Source organism: Amborella trichopoda, chromosome 2, assembly GCF_054954075.1.
Source record: "Amborella trichopoda isolate Santa Cruz 75 chromosome 2, AtrichopodaSantaCruz75HAP2 v2.0, whole genome shotgun sequence".
Lineage (NCBI taxonomy): Eukaryota > Viridiplantae > Streptophyta > Magnoliopsida > Amborellales > Amborellaceae > Amborella > Amborella trichopoda.
In genome coordinates, this window is record NC_142337.1 from 6,212,968 (window position 1) to 6,226,479 (window position 13,512).

Here is a 13,512-nt window from a genome sequence, read left to right on the forward strand (position 1 = left end):
GGAGATGAGACCGTTTGAGGCTTCAGACCCATAAGTCTCTTCAACAGCTCCTACAAGATTCTCTCTAAAGTCCTGGCTTCTCGCTTGAACGAGTTCCTAGGGCATATCATTTTGCCCAACAAGGGTGCTTTTGTCAAGGATCACCAAATCCTTGACGGTGCCCTTATTGCCCACAAGTGCATTCATTCGACACACCTTGCAAAGCGTTTGGGAGTGTGGTCATCAAGCTAGATTGGGAGAAAGCTTATGACCACGTCAATTGAGACCTCCCATAGGGAATCCTCTTGAGGATGTGTTTTGGGGCTAAATAGTGGAACTGGATGGATGTTTGCATCTCCACCCCACCATTTCCATTTTAGTAAATGGATCCCCTAAGGGCTTCTTTACTTCCACCAGGGGTCTCCGCAAAGGGACCATCTCTCTCCCTTCCTGTTTGCAATCGTGGCTGAGGCCTTCAGCCACTCAATCAAGAGATTCTACAAACAAGGCTTGCTGGAAGGATTCGAGGTTGACAGCCAAGGGCCCATGATCTCCCACCTACACTATCCTGACGACATCTTGGTGTTCTGTGACGCTTCCCAGCAACAACTCGAAACCCTCTGGGTGTACCTAAGGTGTTTGGAGTTTGCCTCTGGCCACAAAATCAACAGGGCCAAATCCAAACAAATGGGTGTCGCTATTGTCTATTGATCACCCCAAAGCCCGTGTCTTGGCAAATACCATTGGCTGTGAGATTGTTCACCTACCCATGACGTATCTAGGCCTCCCCCTCAGCATTGGCAAACCTCTGAAACAACTTTGGGACCCATTGTGGAAAATTTGATTGAAGTTCACAGGTAGAGAGGTAGATTCCTCTCTATGACTGGCCGTCTAACTCTCATGAAGTAGCCCCCCACCAATATGCCCATAAACCAGATGTCACTCTTTCAAATCCCCAGATCTATTTCTGCCCTTCCAGAGTGAAAGATGAGGAATTTCTTTGGTCGGGTGACACCAAAAATCACAAATTCCACCTAATAGCTTGGATTAAGATCTGTTTACCTAAGAAGCAGGGTGGTGGTGGATCGGGCATCCCGTGCCTCATTCTAGGCAACAAAGCGCTGTTTAGGAAATGATGGTTGAGACTCACCCACTCAGGACAACCACCTGTGGCAGCAAGTTATTTCGAAAAAGTATCATATATAACCTCGTTCTTGGCTGCCAAGTGGACCCCCAAAAAGTAGATCTTCTTGAGTGTGGAGCATGCTTCTCTCCTCTTTGGACCATTTCCGTTCCAATGCTAAGTTCACAGTCAGCTTAGGCAATAAAGTCAAATTTTGGACAGCCTGTAGACCGGGAAATTTTCTCTGCGGAAAACTGCCCACAATCTTTACATAGTGGCAAGGGACAGTGACGCTTTAGTTGCAGATCTTTTCAAACTTTTGGGAGAGATTTAGAGTGTGGAGCCCGAATTTTAAAAGACCCTTGCTTGATCATGAAATTCCCTCTTTCCAGGCCCTTCTTACTGCCCTCCAAGCCACTACCTGCCCTTCGCAGGGCAGGATACTATTATTTAGATGTCTACACCTTCTGGTAATTTTTCGGCATCCTTCTTCTATGCCAAGCTTCCTCCAACACCCCCCCCCCCCCCCAGCCTGTTGCATTCCAGGTATGGTTAACTTCCACCAAAATTTCAACTGCAGCTGGTTGGCAACCTCTGAGAGAGTTCTCATTGTCGACCAGCTAAGAAACATGGTCTTCCTTCCTACCCCTAATAGATGCATAATGTGCAAAACTGCAGAGGAAACCAACCAGTACCACTTCTTTCGTTGTGAGTGGCCTTTATGTCTTTGGGCCTTTCTCCTCCTATCTTCAACTGGCAGTGGGTCACAACTTCCTCCATTCCTCACCTCTCCCAGAGCTGCAGGCCTGTTCCTTTGGCAGGCAGCACGGGCAACAACCATCTGGACGATTGGAAGGAGGGAAACAGAGAATCTTCTTGGAGTGAGAAAGCTCAGTCACAACCACTACGGACAGGATTAAAACCACAGTTATCTTTTGGGCCTAAAGGTTTAGACCATTTTGCAGCCAATGACTTTCTTTAGAATTGCCAGGCCATCTTGGAAACTTTGCCGACTCACATTCCTTGGCATGATGAACTTCATTACTGCTGAAGCTATGGCACTTCTAGAGGGAATTAAAAAAGTTTGGGTGGACTGGTTTGGCTGTTTGGTGGTGGAAGGGGGCTAAAAAAAAATCATATCCTGGGTCAAGAGAGATTCCTTATACCCTTGGCGCGTCAACCATATTTTTGACCAACTGCTCGATGCTTCAATCTGTCTAGGCTTATATGCATCTCGTATTGACATACGTGGCGTGAGGCAAACCATGATGTGGATACTCTTGCTACAGCTGGTGTTAGGTCTGGACCAGCAGTAAACACCCACACCAGAGGGACCTCTTTAGCAACTTTTTGAGATCAGGTCTCATTTTTGGCTTTTTGGAATCTTGGACAGCAAAATCTACTTTGTTTCTTTCTGTACAGAGCTACATTTCTTAGCCATTTCTGAAAATTGTAATGAGCACCCTACTTGTGGGATGCCTGATGCCTTTTTTTGTTACTTTTTACATTCAATACAACTAAGTTAACTTTTTCATAGAAAAAAGAAATTCAAATCATGAAATAGTATTCTGTCCATTGACGAGTAAAACATTTCAGTTGACTGAAGATTTAAGGAGAATTTCTTTTCCAATAGATGGTTTATTCTATGGTTTTCATACTATTGACTGCCATCATATCCTTCACTTTCTAACTACCGCAGCTCAAAGAAAGAAATGCTAAATGAAGAAACCTGAAAAGCTTGAATCTGATAGATGGCATTTGGCAAGGGCAATATTTGCACGAGCACGAAGCTCCAAACCACCATGACCAAGAAGGATAGGCATGCTCCGATATAGAAGCATCAGTGCCCGTTTTGCTTGACCGGCACCGAGAGAAAGCCACAGTTCAGCTAGGGTCAGTGTAGCAGAGGCTTCAAGTAGATCCAAGTTGAATGACTGGCAAAAAGACAAACTCGCTAATGCATATGGAAGGCCAGAGACAGCATTTCCCGATTTCTGGAGAAAAAAAAAATTAGTGTGATTTTCTAGCACTCAATGCAATTTATTGTTTATAAGGAATTTCTTTTTTGGGAAAACACAAAGAGGACGTGGTACCATGGTTGGTCCAACTCCCTCTCCATTATTGTCCATTTATTGGATGGTAACGAATCCAAGTTATCCAACAGAGTCATTTCACATAGTCAATGGATTATAGTGCGCTTTCCTTTCGTTTATCTCAGACCATCGATTTGAATAAGACAAGTGCGAGAATGAATATATCACATGTATATCGATTCATATGGATGGAGCATGATACCCTAATGAAATGTAGATCATTCTCCTCAGAAACTTGAAATGCGGATCATTCTCCTCAGAAACTAAGTATCCTCATCAGTTAACTCTCAGTCTACTTTTATATAATTTTATAAACTGTTTCAACTAAAAAGAAGCTACATTTTAGTTTCAAGCAAAGCTCTTGGCACAAGAGATAGCCCCAAGGAGAAACAGTAGCAGATAGATGACTACCTTGTGGACCTCTGCTAACAAGAGATGGACAGAAGCATTTTCAACTTGCATATTGAATTTGTGACACATGCAGAACAGAGAATACGCCACAGATGCTGCCTGCAAACACCACAATTGGTTAACCTGGAAGATTAAAAAATTGGAGAAACCAAGAGGAGGAAAACAGTGATGATCCAGCAAAAAGGATGACATGAGAAGCAAATAAAGATAGTGCCAAGTAATCAACCTGAGTAAAAAGTAGTGTGTGGAAAGAATGAAAAGAAGAACCTCGCTAAACTGATTAGCAGCAAGTAGAGTACGGGCATGACGGAGGCTAGCTTCAGCTTTCAAATCCATGTCAACTCCGGAAATAGAAGATGCCAGCACACCAAACTCATTGCATACTTGTTGAGCCAGTTTTAGCTGTCCCCTGCACCAGAATCAATTTCTAAGTAACAAGAAGAAGAAACGGAAAAAAAATTAATCATCATTGGCAAGAAGGCTAAAGAAAACTGCAGACATCATTGAACTTACCGATGCAAAGCACGATCATGAAGCAATTGAAGCTTAAGAAGTTGAATGCGTGACCCAGATAGGGATGAAAACTTTTTCTCTACAAATTTGAGGGCAGTAAAAGCTTCTGAAGAAAAAGAAAAAGTCCAATCATATGTTCTGATGAATAATAAGTAAGAAATTTATTAAGCGTAGAAACTAGAGATAACGTGCATGGGAGGATGGGATCATCTCGGCTAAAGGATCAGAGCGAGGATTAAAAGGACACCTGGTAGTGGTATAATAATATAAGCATTAACAGAGTACTACTAGAAGGGGTATATAGAACCATAAACGAGTACTATATAGTTATATATATCAAAGATTCGCATGTCAAACCTTTTCTTTGATATTTCACAAATGTTTTTAGTGTGCAATCACGTATAAATTTACTAAAAGATAAAAAAATTGACAGTGGCTCATCAGAGAAACGCAAATAGAAGATCACCGTAAAATATGCAAATTTACCGATGAAATTGTTCTCGTTGGTAAAACAAGTAAAAGACATGCTCTTATGAAAATCTACTTAAAACTGATCTAGGAATAAAAATAAGGCCATCATTTGGAGAATCCTATAAATACACAAGTTAATGTTGTACATGTGTGAACAACTGAGTCTTCTTTAGGAGTAAATGAACCTCAGTTTTGAAACAATACATTCACTCCAAAAAATAAACATATTGTTGCCAATTAGCAAATACAAAATCTTAAACTGAAACCAGTGTTTTGAAACTCGGGGTCAGGCTTGGAACTGGGCAGGAGCAAGACACAACCGAGTCTTAAAAAACTTAAAAAAGAAACCTTGGGCACCAGTGAGACCCAGCCAGTTCCCAAGGACTTCTACTTGGACCCAGCACCCTGCCGGTCCGAGTATTAGCCCGCATCCGAGTGGGACTGAACGAGTTTTAAGACACTGACTGAAGTAGTAAACTTCAACTAATGACCATTCTAGAAGATATACTTCCGTTGTTATCGATAAAATTAATGTTTCTGAAAACAATTTAAGTTCATTATTCTCCATTTACATGAAGCCCAATCTCCAACATTGTCATTATCAATTCTCATGTTAAGTATGCTGCCTATCGGCTCCTTTCTCATCTAAGGAAATGACACCCCCTCCGTCCTCCCTTTGATATGCGTCCTAACACATGCACCTCACATCAATTCAACAATAACCAAAGGGGACATCGGCCACAAGGACAGCCAACAAAATGAAAAATTCTAGCCACGTACACCAAGAATTCTTCGATGAGTTCAGTTTCAGTAACTAATGGTGAACCACATAGGAGACTTTTTTGTTTTTTTTTTGGAAAGAAGGTTCACTATTTTGAATTGAAAACTAAAAAAAAATACGAAAAGGATATAGGTCACCCATTTACAGGTTACTGTACAACTCATAAATAATATGGTTATTTCAGTATTATACAAAAAGGAGAATGATCTGTACACTGCGCAGGCCAAAATTGATAGCCCAGCTGGCCCACAAAGCAAAAAACGTGGGGCAGCAAGCGAAAGACACAGAGACTACCCTTAGTGCAAATTAGCCGTGGTAGGTCCGAAGTTAGCACTGACTTTGGCAAGGTCATCTGCAAGATGGTTTGCCTCCCTCCGCGTATGGCGATAAGGGATCTGTATAGGCCTACAAAGATCGAAGTACTCATTGAACACAAGTTCTAGACGCCACGAGCAAGAAGAGGTGTGAGCAGCCCAGGCAAGTACATTCTTTGACTCACCCTTAACAATAAGTTCTCCAGACCAAACCAGGCTAAAGCATTTCATCCCTTCCCACAGTGCAATAGCCTCCGCAGTTATGGAATCTTTATTCCAATGGATACTGAGTAGGAGAAAATTGTGTTGCCATTATGATCCTTGAAGAGACCACCATAGCCAGCAAGGCCGGGGTTTCCAAGAGAGCAACCATCGAAGTTCAGCTTGATGCTACCAAACTCCGGAGGTCCCAAAGGGAAGACCGGGGCATGTGAGACAAAAAAAGAAAAATTGTATTTCCAGATTTGTTTAAATAAATTTTGATCATCAAAGATTGTGATTCGCCTTATTAACTAGATATCCAACAGATCATAATTGCACCTAGAGGAGCAATGTGGTTCAGATAAATCATTTGAGTTGTTCAAACCCACGCAATTGCAAATATAGAAACCATGAAACTGTCCTCTATAATTTTCAGGTACAAAAAGCTTTAATATCTACTATTTTCTGTTTTTTCTTTTGACGATTATCTTTTCAATGAAGAATCAACAACATTCACAATCTTTGCCAGGGTACCAAACTTCCCACCGACCCAAATATTTAGAGACTCCAATAATGATAGAGGGTCTATGTGCACAAATCAGGTCCACAAAAAGTGCATTTCACAATAAATTTGAAATCGAAGTCAGAATCAAAGATAAATCTTCACTTAGAAAACTCATCTTCATCAGCTGCCTGCAGATGCAACAACTCACAAAGTTTATAATGTCAAATGGTCAGAGAGAGATATGCACACCAGTTCTACAATTTCCCAAGTTACTGACACTACCTGCCGTGATGTTGTTAAATTAAATTTTGCATTTGTGTTCCAAGTTTCCAATTTTTCAATCATAGCCCCAAAGCGATGTGAAACTTGAACAAACATCAGAAAAAAGAATAAAAACATACACCACAATAGTAGTCATAAGAGGACCCAATTTTGTAAACCCAACCTTTGTATCCCTTGAACATAGCCATGTGCTGGATGAGTTTAACATAAGCCTGACATAGATCAGTTGTACTGAAGGAAAGCCAAAATAATGGAACATTTATTAGAGAACAACACCAAAATAAGTATGTAGAATGGCCAAAGGAATGAAAAAAAACGCCGGGATAAATATTATCAAATAACCAAGATAGATAGCATGGTTACCTTGCTGCATCAGCAAAGCAAGTAGCGTGAACTAGTGCGTTTAATCGGACAAGAGGAGAACTGCACCATCAAACAACCAACCACCAAAGAGACAAATGTACTCAATTTTGCAACCACAAACGTATGTGTTGCATGTGTGTATTGCCAAATCTTATCTAACTACATTTAAATCAAGTTCCTCCTATCATATAGTAGGCATCGTTCAAAAACCCTTGACACAAACTTGGCATGGCCAGACTCCAAGGCTGCCAATGATCATGAGTTGTAAATTCAACAAAAATATGAGAAGCAAGATCAAATAAAAGATGGTAACAACACAGCTAAGGCCAGATAGATCACTGAACAATTGCCAAAAATTTCATAAACAATTTCAACAAAAAAAGGTGAACATAATACCACAATATTTCAGCACTGATAACTTCGTATAAATGGAAAAGAGAGAGACAAAAAAAACAACATAATGATAGTAATCTAACAAAATGATAGCTAATCTACCTATGGTAGCAAAAGAGATCCAAAACATTCCCACCCTCCTTACAACCAGATTAGCTACAGTATCTGCCATCATATTAGCTTCTTAAGGAGCATGACTACAAGTTGGTAAAATTGTAGTTGTCATTTTAAGAATAATGGATGACCACTGACTTATAACCTAACAGTATGAAAACCTTAGTTGCATTACCCTGTAAAAAGGGCAGAGTTCTTCCACTCATTATCAATAAAGAGCATAAACGGTAACACCATTGGCATTCCAATGCATCATATGAAAACTACCTGGACTGTTTTGCACTTGAGCATGGTAACATATACTTTCACTGCTGAACTACCTGGACTATATTGCACTTTGGCATGGTCCATGTATATTTTTAAGACCTCTCAGAGTCTCAACTCTAAGTTACAATATCAAAAGTTTCACAGGCTCCCGTTATGGAACTATGGGGACTAGTCCAAACAAATGTTATAAATTTTCATGAGAAATGTCTAGCTCATAAAATTCAACGGCAGTTTTGTTTTTTCGTATTATTCCCTTCAGTTAGGAAATCCTTTTCACCCTCAAAACATCTTTCAATCATTTTCACTTTGGCAAATATCAATGATTTGCCTATCAAGAAAGCTGATATAACAGGACTCCTCATGATTACTGACATTTTCCATGCTCCACGAGACTCAAATTCCAAGGGACTAGACAACTAACCTTGGGTTCCAATAAAACTGGAAGAAAAGGAAATTTGGGACTTTCTAGTGTTATATATACTATTTTAAGGGCATTTTGGTAATTAGCCTCACTTAAGTCACTCAAGCCAAATGACATAAATACTCCACTTGCTCTGAGTTCCAAACTCAGAAAGAAGTGATTTTTCACTAAAATATCTTATTCCGAGTTTAGAAGCCATAACAAATAGGGGCATTTACATTATTTGACTCAAATGACTTACTTGGGCAAATTACCAAAATCGCCATATTAGTTCTAGGTTCCAAACTTGGAACAAGATATTTTAATTAAAAAATACATGTTATGGTTTGGAACCTGGAAAAACAAGGGAATTTAGATCATCTGGCTTCCAAAATGCTGGGCCAAAAGCATGGTAGTTTCGTCATTTGGCTAGAACCATTTATCATGCGCCAAACGACAATACTACTCTTGTTTGTTAAAAGTTATAAACCCAGAACAAAACTTTTTATTTTAAAAAACATGTTTCGAGTTTGGAACCATAAACAAGCAAGAGATATTTAGGTCATTTCGCTTGAGTGACTTAAGTAGTCCAAATTACCAAAATGGCCTCATTTGTTTTTCGAGCAGGCAAAATGTCCTCATTTGTTTAAGGATCCAAACCCATAATAAGGGCAATTATGGAATTTTTAAATAAAATGATTGAGGAGGTACTTGATGCTGAGGTTTGTGGCCTTTAAAGCCCATGAAAGCATGTACATAAGAATTATAATGGATTCTACACTTCAATGGGAATATGTATTTTAGCTGACTGACCTAGGGTTAGGCGGTCTATGGCCCTGATCATGTCCAAAACCCTTTCCCAAAGCATATGGCACTACTACATAGGGTTTTTCAAAGGATCATCCCTCATTGAAGTTGGAGAGATGCCCAAAGATGGTTTATAGACTGGGAGAGCTTTGTGATCTCTTGCATGCGGATGTAGGCCTGTGAGAGTGAATCCTCAACAAAACTTCTGCGCGGTATGTACACATGACAACTGCATACCGAGAAGCAACCGTACAAATAGATACATGTACATGTGCATAGAGAGAGTCCCTTTTGCATTATAGCGATATGTGTGTCTGACATGCTCTTAAGGGGGGGAACCTATATTCCACATTCTAGGATAGTTGTTTCACTATTTATTGGCTAGCTTGGACAAGCCAATCATGAGTCCAAGCATGACACTATGGGTCATGTATCTCATAGGGTTGATTTGATAAGAAAGTCGAGGATCATAGCCATTGGGTCAGGTGGAGTGCCTTAAGAACCATTTTTTCTTGACCCACTGGTACCAACCGACTTCTAGATGTCTTGTTTTGGTGTAATAAATGTTTCTCCAAATTTTAGAAATTTTAAGAATTTCTAAAATTATTTCAAGCAATAAAAACCCCTTAGAAGGGCATTTTAGAAATTACAAGATTGTGGAGGGCTGAGGTGGAAGACATGGGGGCCTTTGGATCCAGGCCACATGTACACAACCCTCACACGTGTGAAGAGTGGAGCCCATGGGGACTGCACCTCACACCTATGAGGTGGCATGCCCTCCTCTCTCTCTCTCTCTCTCTCTCTCTCTCTCTCTCTCTCTCTCTCTCTCTCTTTTAACTTTTAAAAGGTAATTTATTAAAAAAGGAAATCTAGTTTAATCTTACGAAAGATTATGTCAACTTATTTTGTGGCAATTAAGACAGTTTTTTAGTTTTGAAAAAAATTCTTTAAATCTATGACAAAATCTTTTGAACTTTAGACTTTTTACAATCTCGTCAGAGATAAGGAAGTTTTACAAGATTATGTTTTAGATTGGTCTTATCCTAGGTCGATTAGAAATGGATATGGGTCAAAGATTCAAGTGATAAGGTTCCCTAGATTTCTCACTAAATCATGACGGCTGATTCATTGGATGAATAACATAGATTTGATCCTCTCTCACGTCACAGATCACCTAAAATCCTATTGGTCATGATGAGTCATTTTTAGATAGGCATACCTAGGGCCGTTGAGGCCCAAGGAGGCGACCCCCTTTTATTCACAACACAAGTTTCTAGCCTCTCTCTCTCTCTCTCTCTCTCTCTCTCTCTCTCTCTCTCTCGAGGCACATGTATCCAACAATAAGACCAAGGGAGGTGTCAATCATGCCCTAGAGAGATCCAAAAGAAGTCTAAGAAACCCTAATCTTTTTTATGCTCTCAAAGCCTTAGATCAAAAAGGTATTGTCTAAGGAAGCTTCCTGACTCATAAAATTTAGCAAGGCTAATAGGATCAAAGTGTGTCATCGGTTAGCTAATCGGGTGCGGCGTGTACCAAGCCTGAGGGGGCTGACCATAGGCAAAGTCAAGTAAGTCTTCCCGTCATTTTTAGTTTAATTTCAGTCATTATTCTTCTATTATATTGCAGTTTTAGGAACACTATTTGGACTAAAATTTATAGTTAGAGCTTGCTTTTTAGTCATGGATTGAGCATTATTTATTTAGCAGTAAAAGGAGTGGTATTTCTTGTTGACAACATTGATTTGTGGCATTTGTACATGGTATTCCAATATTAATAATAGAAAAGAGAATTTTTTTTATTTTACTCCCTTAAATTCCACAATTCTTTCACCCTAGTAAAAAGATTTTTAAAAAGCATCTACTTTGTTAGTAAATTTGTTTATTTGACTTGACTTTGCGAGATGATTTGACTATTTTACTGACATTTTTCCCAATAAAAGAAATATACATGAATCACAAATGTTACCATATAGATATCGAAAATAACTGGAATGTATCATCCATGGTGGCCAAATAGAACATCACTAATCATTGATTCCATATGGGAAAAAAAACATTTATGGATAAGTCAATATACAAAAGATGATCCCCATATGGGATTTTACCTGCCATAAGATTCCCACGAAGCACATTTAAGCAAATATGAAGTTCCAGCCAGCTGCAAAACACATGCAGGAATCGGACTTGGCTGACCAGCAAAGTAAAATGCATCATCATTGGTTTTTGCTCCATTTTCTGATGACATAATGGATGGCAATTCTGATTTTTGTAGACTGTTCAGCCATGCAGTACTGAAAATACCATCAGCCAGAAACGAGCTCCCATCTGAGCCAAATTCACTAAGTAGATAAGAACTTAATCTCAATTCCTGCAAGAAAAACCACAATTCAAGATCCAGTTTAACCCCCGATAGCTGCGTTGAGCAGAGAGGATGTCAATTATGATCCATGACAACTAACACAGAACTCCATACCTTACAAACTTCGATAGGGCATGATCTCAGCTTGATAGGCGCTTTAGGACCAAAAGAAACCAATGATCTCTTAACACGCTGATAAGAAATAGATTTTCCAAAATGGAGCATGAGATCAAGATTTGAAATGTTGACTTCTAGTGCTAATTATAAATAACCTGACAGAAAGCCTACAACACATTCTTAAACCCAGATGAATTTTTAAGAAAAACACCTAAGAACAAGGTTTTAAAAATTGCCAATTGGATCGGATCAAGAGTCGGTGGGGCCAGCCCAGTTCCCACCACATATCAGGAACTGCAAGGTTCTATGTGGAACTGGCCGGTTCTCTGACAGAACTGGCCACTTCTGTTAGGGAACTTGCCTACTAACCCCACCTTTATTTTTTATTGTTTTAAATTTTTAATTTTAATTTCCTTTTTTTATTTTATACTTTTTTTTCATTTAGAGGGGTGGCAGCACGCCTATCCTTCTCCTTCTAAGAGGGATGTCATACACGTTCCCTATGAACCCTTAAATAATATCGTCCCCCCCCCCAAAGAACCAAATACTCTTCCTATTATCCCCGATGTGTGACTAATAAAAATCCTTTCCTTTTATAACACCCCAATGCTTAAAAGAAAAGAAAACACTCCTTTTATAACACCCCAATGTTTAAAAGAAAAGAAAACATGAGTGCAATGACAATAAGAACAAGGTTTAGGGTCCAATAAATTTTTTGGCAGGGAGACCACCAAAGCAACTTTTCAAAGGCATTACATACAAAGTTTCAAGAGACCATTATGCAATTTTGGGAGATTCTTGGTACTTTTATTAATGGCTTTTGGTTCTTCTGAAAAAAGATTTTCCATTTTAAAGTACATCCACTTAAGAGTAGTGATGGGAAAAGAAGAGAAAAGATTTAGAAAAATAAAGCAAAAAGAAAGTTTAACCAGCTACTCTAGAACAAGAAAAGTAAAGTTAAAATGAAGCAAAAGTAAAATTAGAATAAAATTAATAGAGTAGTGTAGCGAATGAGGGAGATCAACGAAAAAAGAATGGGAAAAAAAATTCTTTGATCCTTAAGACTTATACAACTTCATTACTATAAAAATACGAATGGAAATAAATAAGTAATTCACTAAATTAATTTACAGGAAAAGGGTAAAGTAAAAAATGAGCAGGCAAGATCCCCTTATATTTACAAGCACAAGTGCTAATGGAGATTATAAAAGTACAAAAAAAAAATTGAGTTTAAGAGATCCATTTTATTGCAATGGGTTGCATTTTAAACTTTATTTTGACTATGAAATGGCTGAATTGGTCAACAAACACTCAATTAATGAAAATCTACAATGCAAATACCCCCAATTTCTTTTGAAACATAAGAAATTTTAGTATTTAAAAAAAAAACATTAAGACCGGAGATGGAAGGCTTTGCCAATTTACTGATCCGGACCGCCAATCCACCGATCTGCACCGGTTTTCCAGATGGATGATCCGGGTCACCAATCCATTTATTTAAACATTGCCTAAGAATAAACATTCACATAACCTTTACCTTAAGATCAAATTTCGCCAACGCAAGGCGATTGAAGGCCACAAGCCGTGTTAGTTTCAAACTCTCTGCACTCTTAAGAGACTTCTTTAGAAGCACCAGCAATTGTTGTTGGGTAGACAAGGAAGAACCCCTACCAATATCACCCCCAGGTAAATACGTGGAGCCAATCATTCCAGTTGTAGTTGAGACCCCTTTATCAAATAAAAGGTCACAAACAGCTGCCATAGAGTATGCAAGGCAGGAATCATCATGATTCTGCATGGGAGACAATATACTTGTGTGTTAATAAAGCTACAAGCAATTACAGTGAATCAGAACTGAGGTGGCCCACACGAAAAGCCAACTAAAGAAAAGCACAAAGTCCCATTAATAGTTTCTTTTTCTTTTATAAACTGTACAGCCTCTAACATATGAAGTACAAATCTAAACATGCAAAAAAATATAGCAGATCATAACCGAGGAGAAAGCAATAGGTTATTCATG

The 13,512-nt window shown here is 39.0% G+C and overlaps 1 protein-coding gene across 9 annotated transcripts in view; it reads right to left on the bottom strand.

Moving 5' to 3' along the window:
* Positions 1 to 13,512, bottom strand: part of LOC18443136 (anaphase-promoting complex subunit) — a 46,861-nt gene that overhangs the window by 10,109 nt on the left and 23,240 nt on the right. For 8 of the 9 annotated variants that reach the window (XM_088857613.1, XM_088857617.1, XM_088857614.1 and 5 more), the window contains exons 10-18: positions 13,030 to 13,284; positions 11,490 to 11,567; positions 11,122 to 11,384; positions 7,037 to 7,096; positions 6,837 to 6,904; positions 4,120 to 4,225; positions 3,874 to 4,015; positions 3,607 to 3,705; positions 2,832 to 3,096 (exon numbers count right to left, since the gene is read on the bottom strand). In XM_088857613.1, the coding sequence (XP_088713739.1) occupies positions 2,832 to 3,096; positions 3,607 to 3,705; positions 3,874 to 4,015; positions 4,120 to 4,225; positions 6,837 to 6,904; positions 7,037 to 7,096; positions 11,122 to 11,384; positions 11,490 to 11,567; positions 13,030 to 13,284 (1,336 nt within the window). Of the gene's footprint in view, positions 1 to 2,831; positions 3,097 to 3,606; positions 3,706 to 3,832; positions 4,016 to 4,119; positions 4,226 to 6,836; positions 6,905 to 7,036; positions 7,097 to 11,121; positions 11,385 to 11,489; positions 11,568 to 13,029; positions 13,285 to 13,512 lie in introns of all 9 variants that reach the window. The other variant, XR_016048955.1, reaches the window with a different exon arrangement.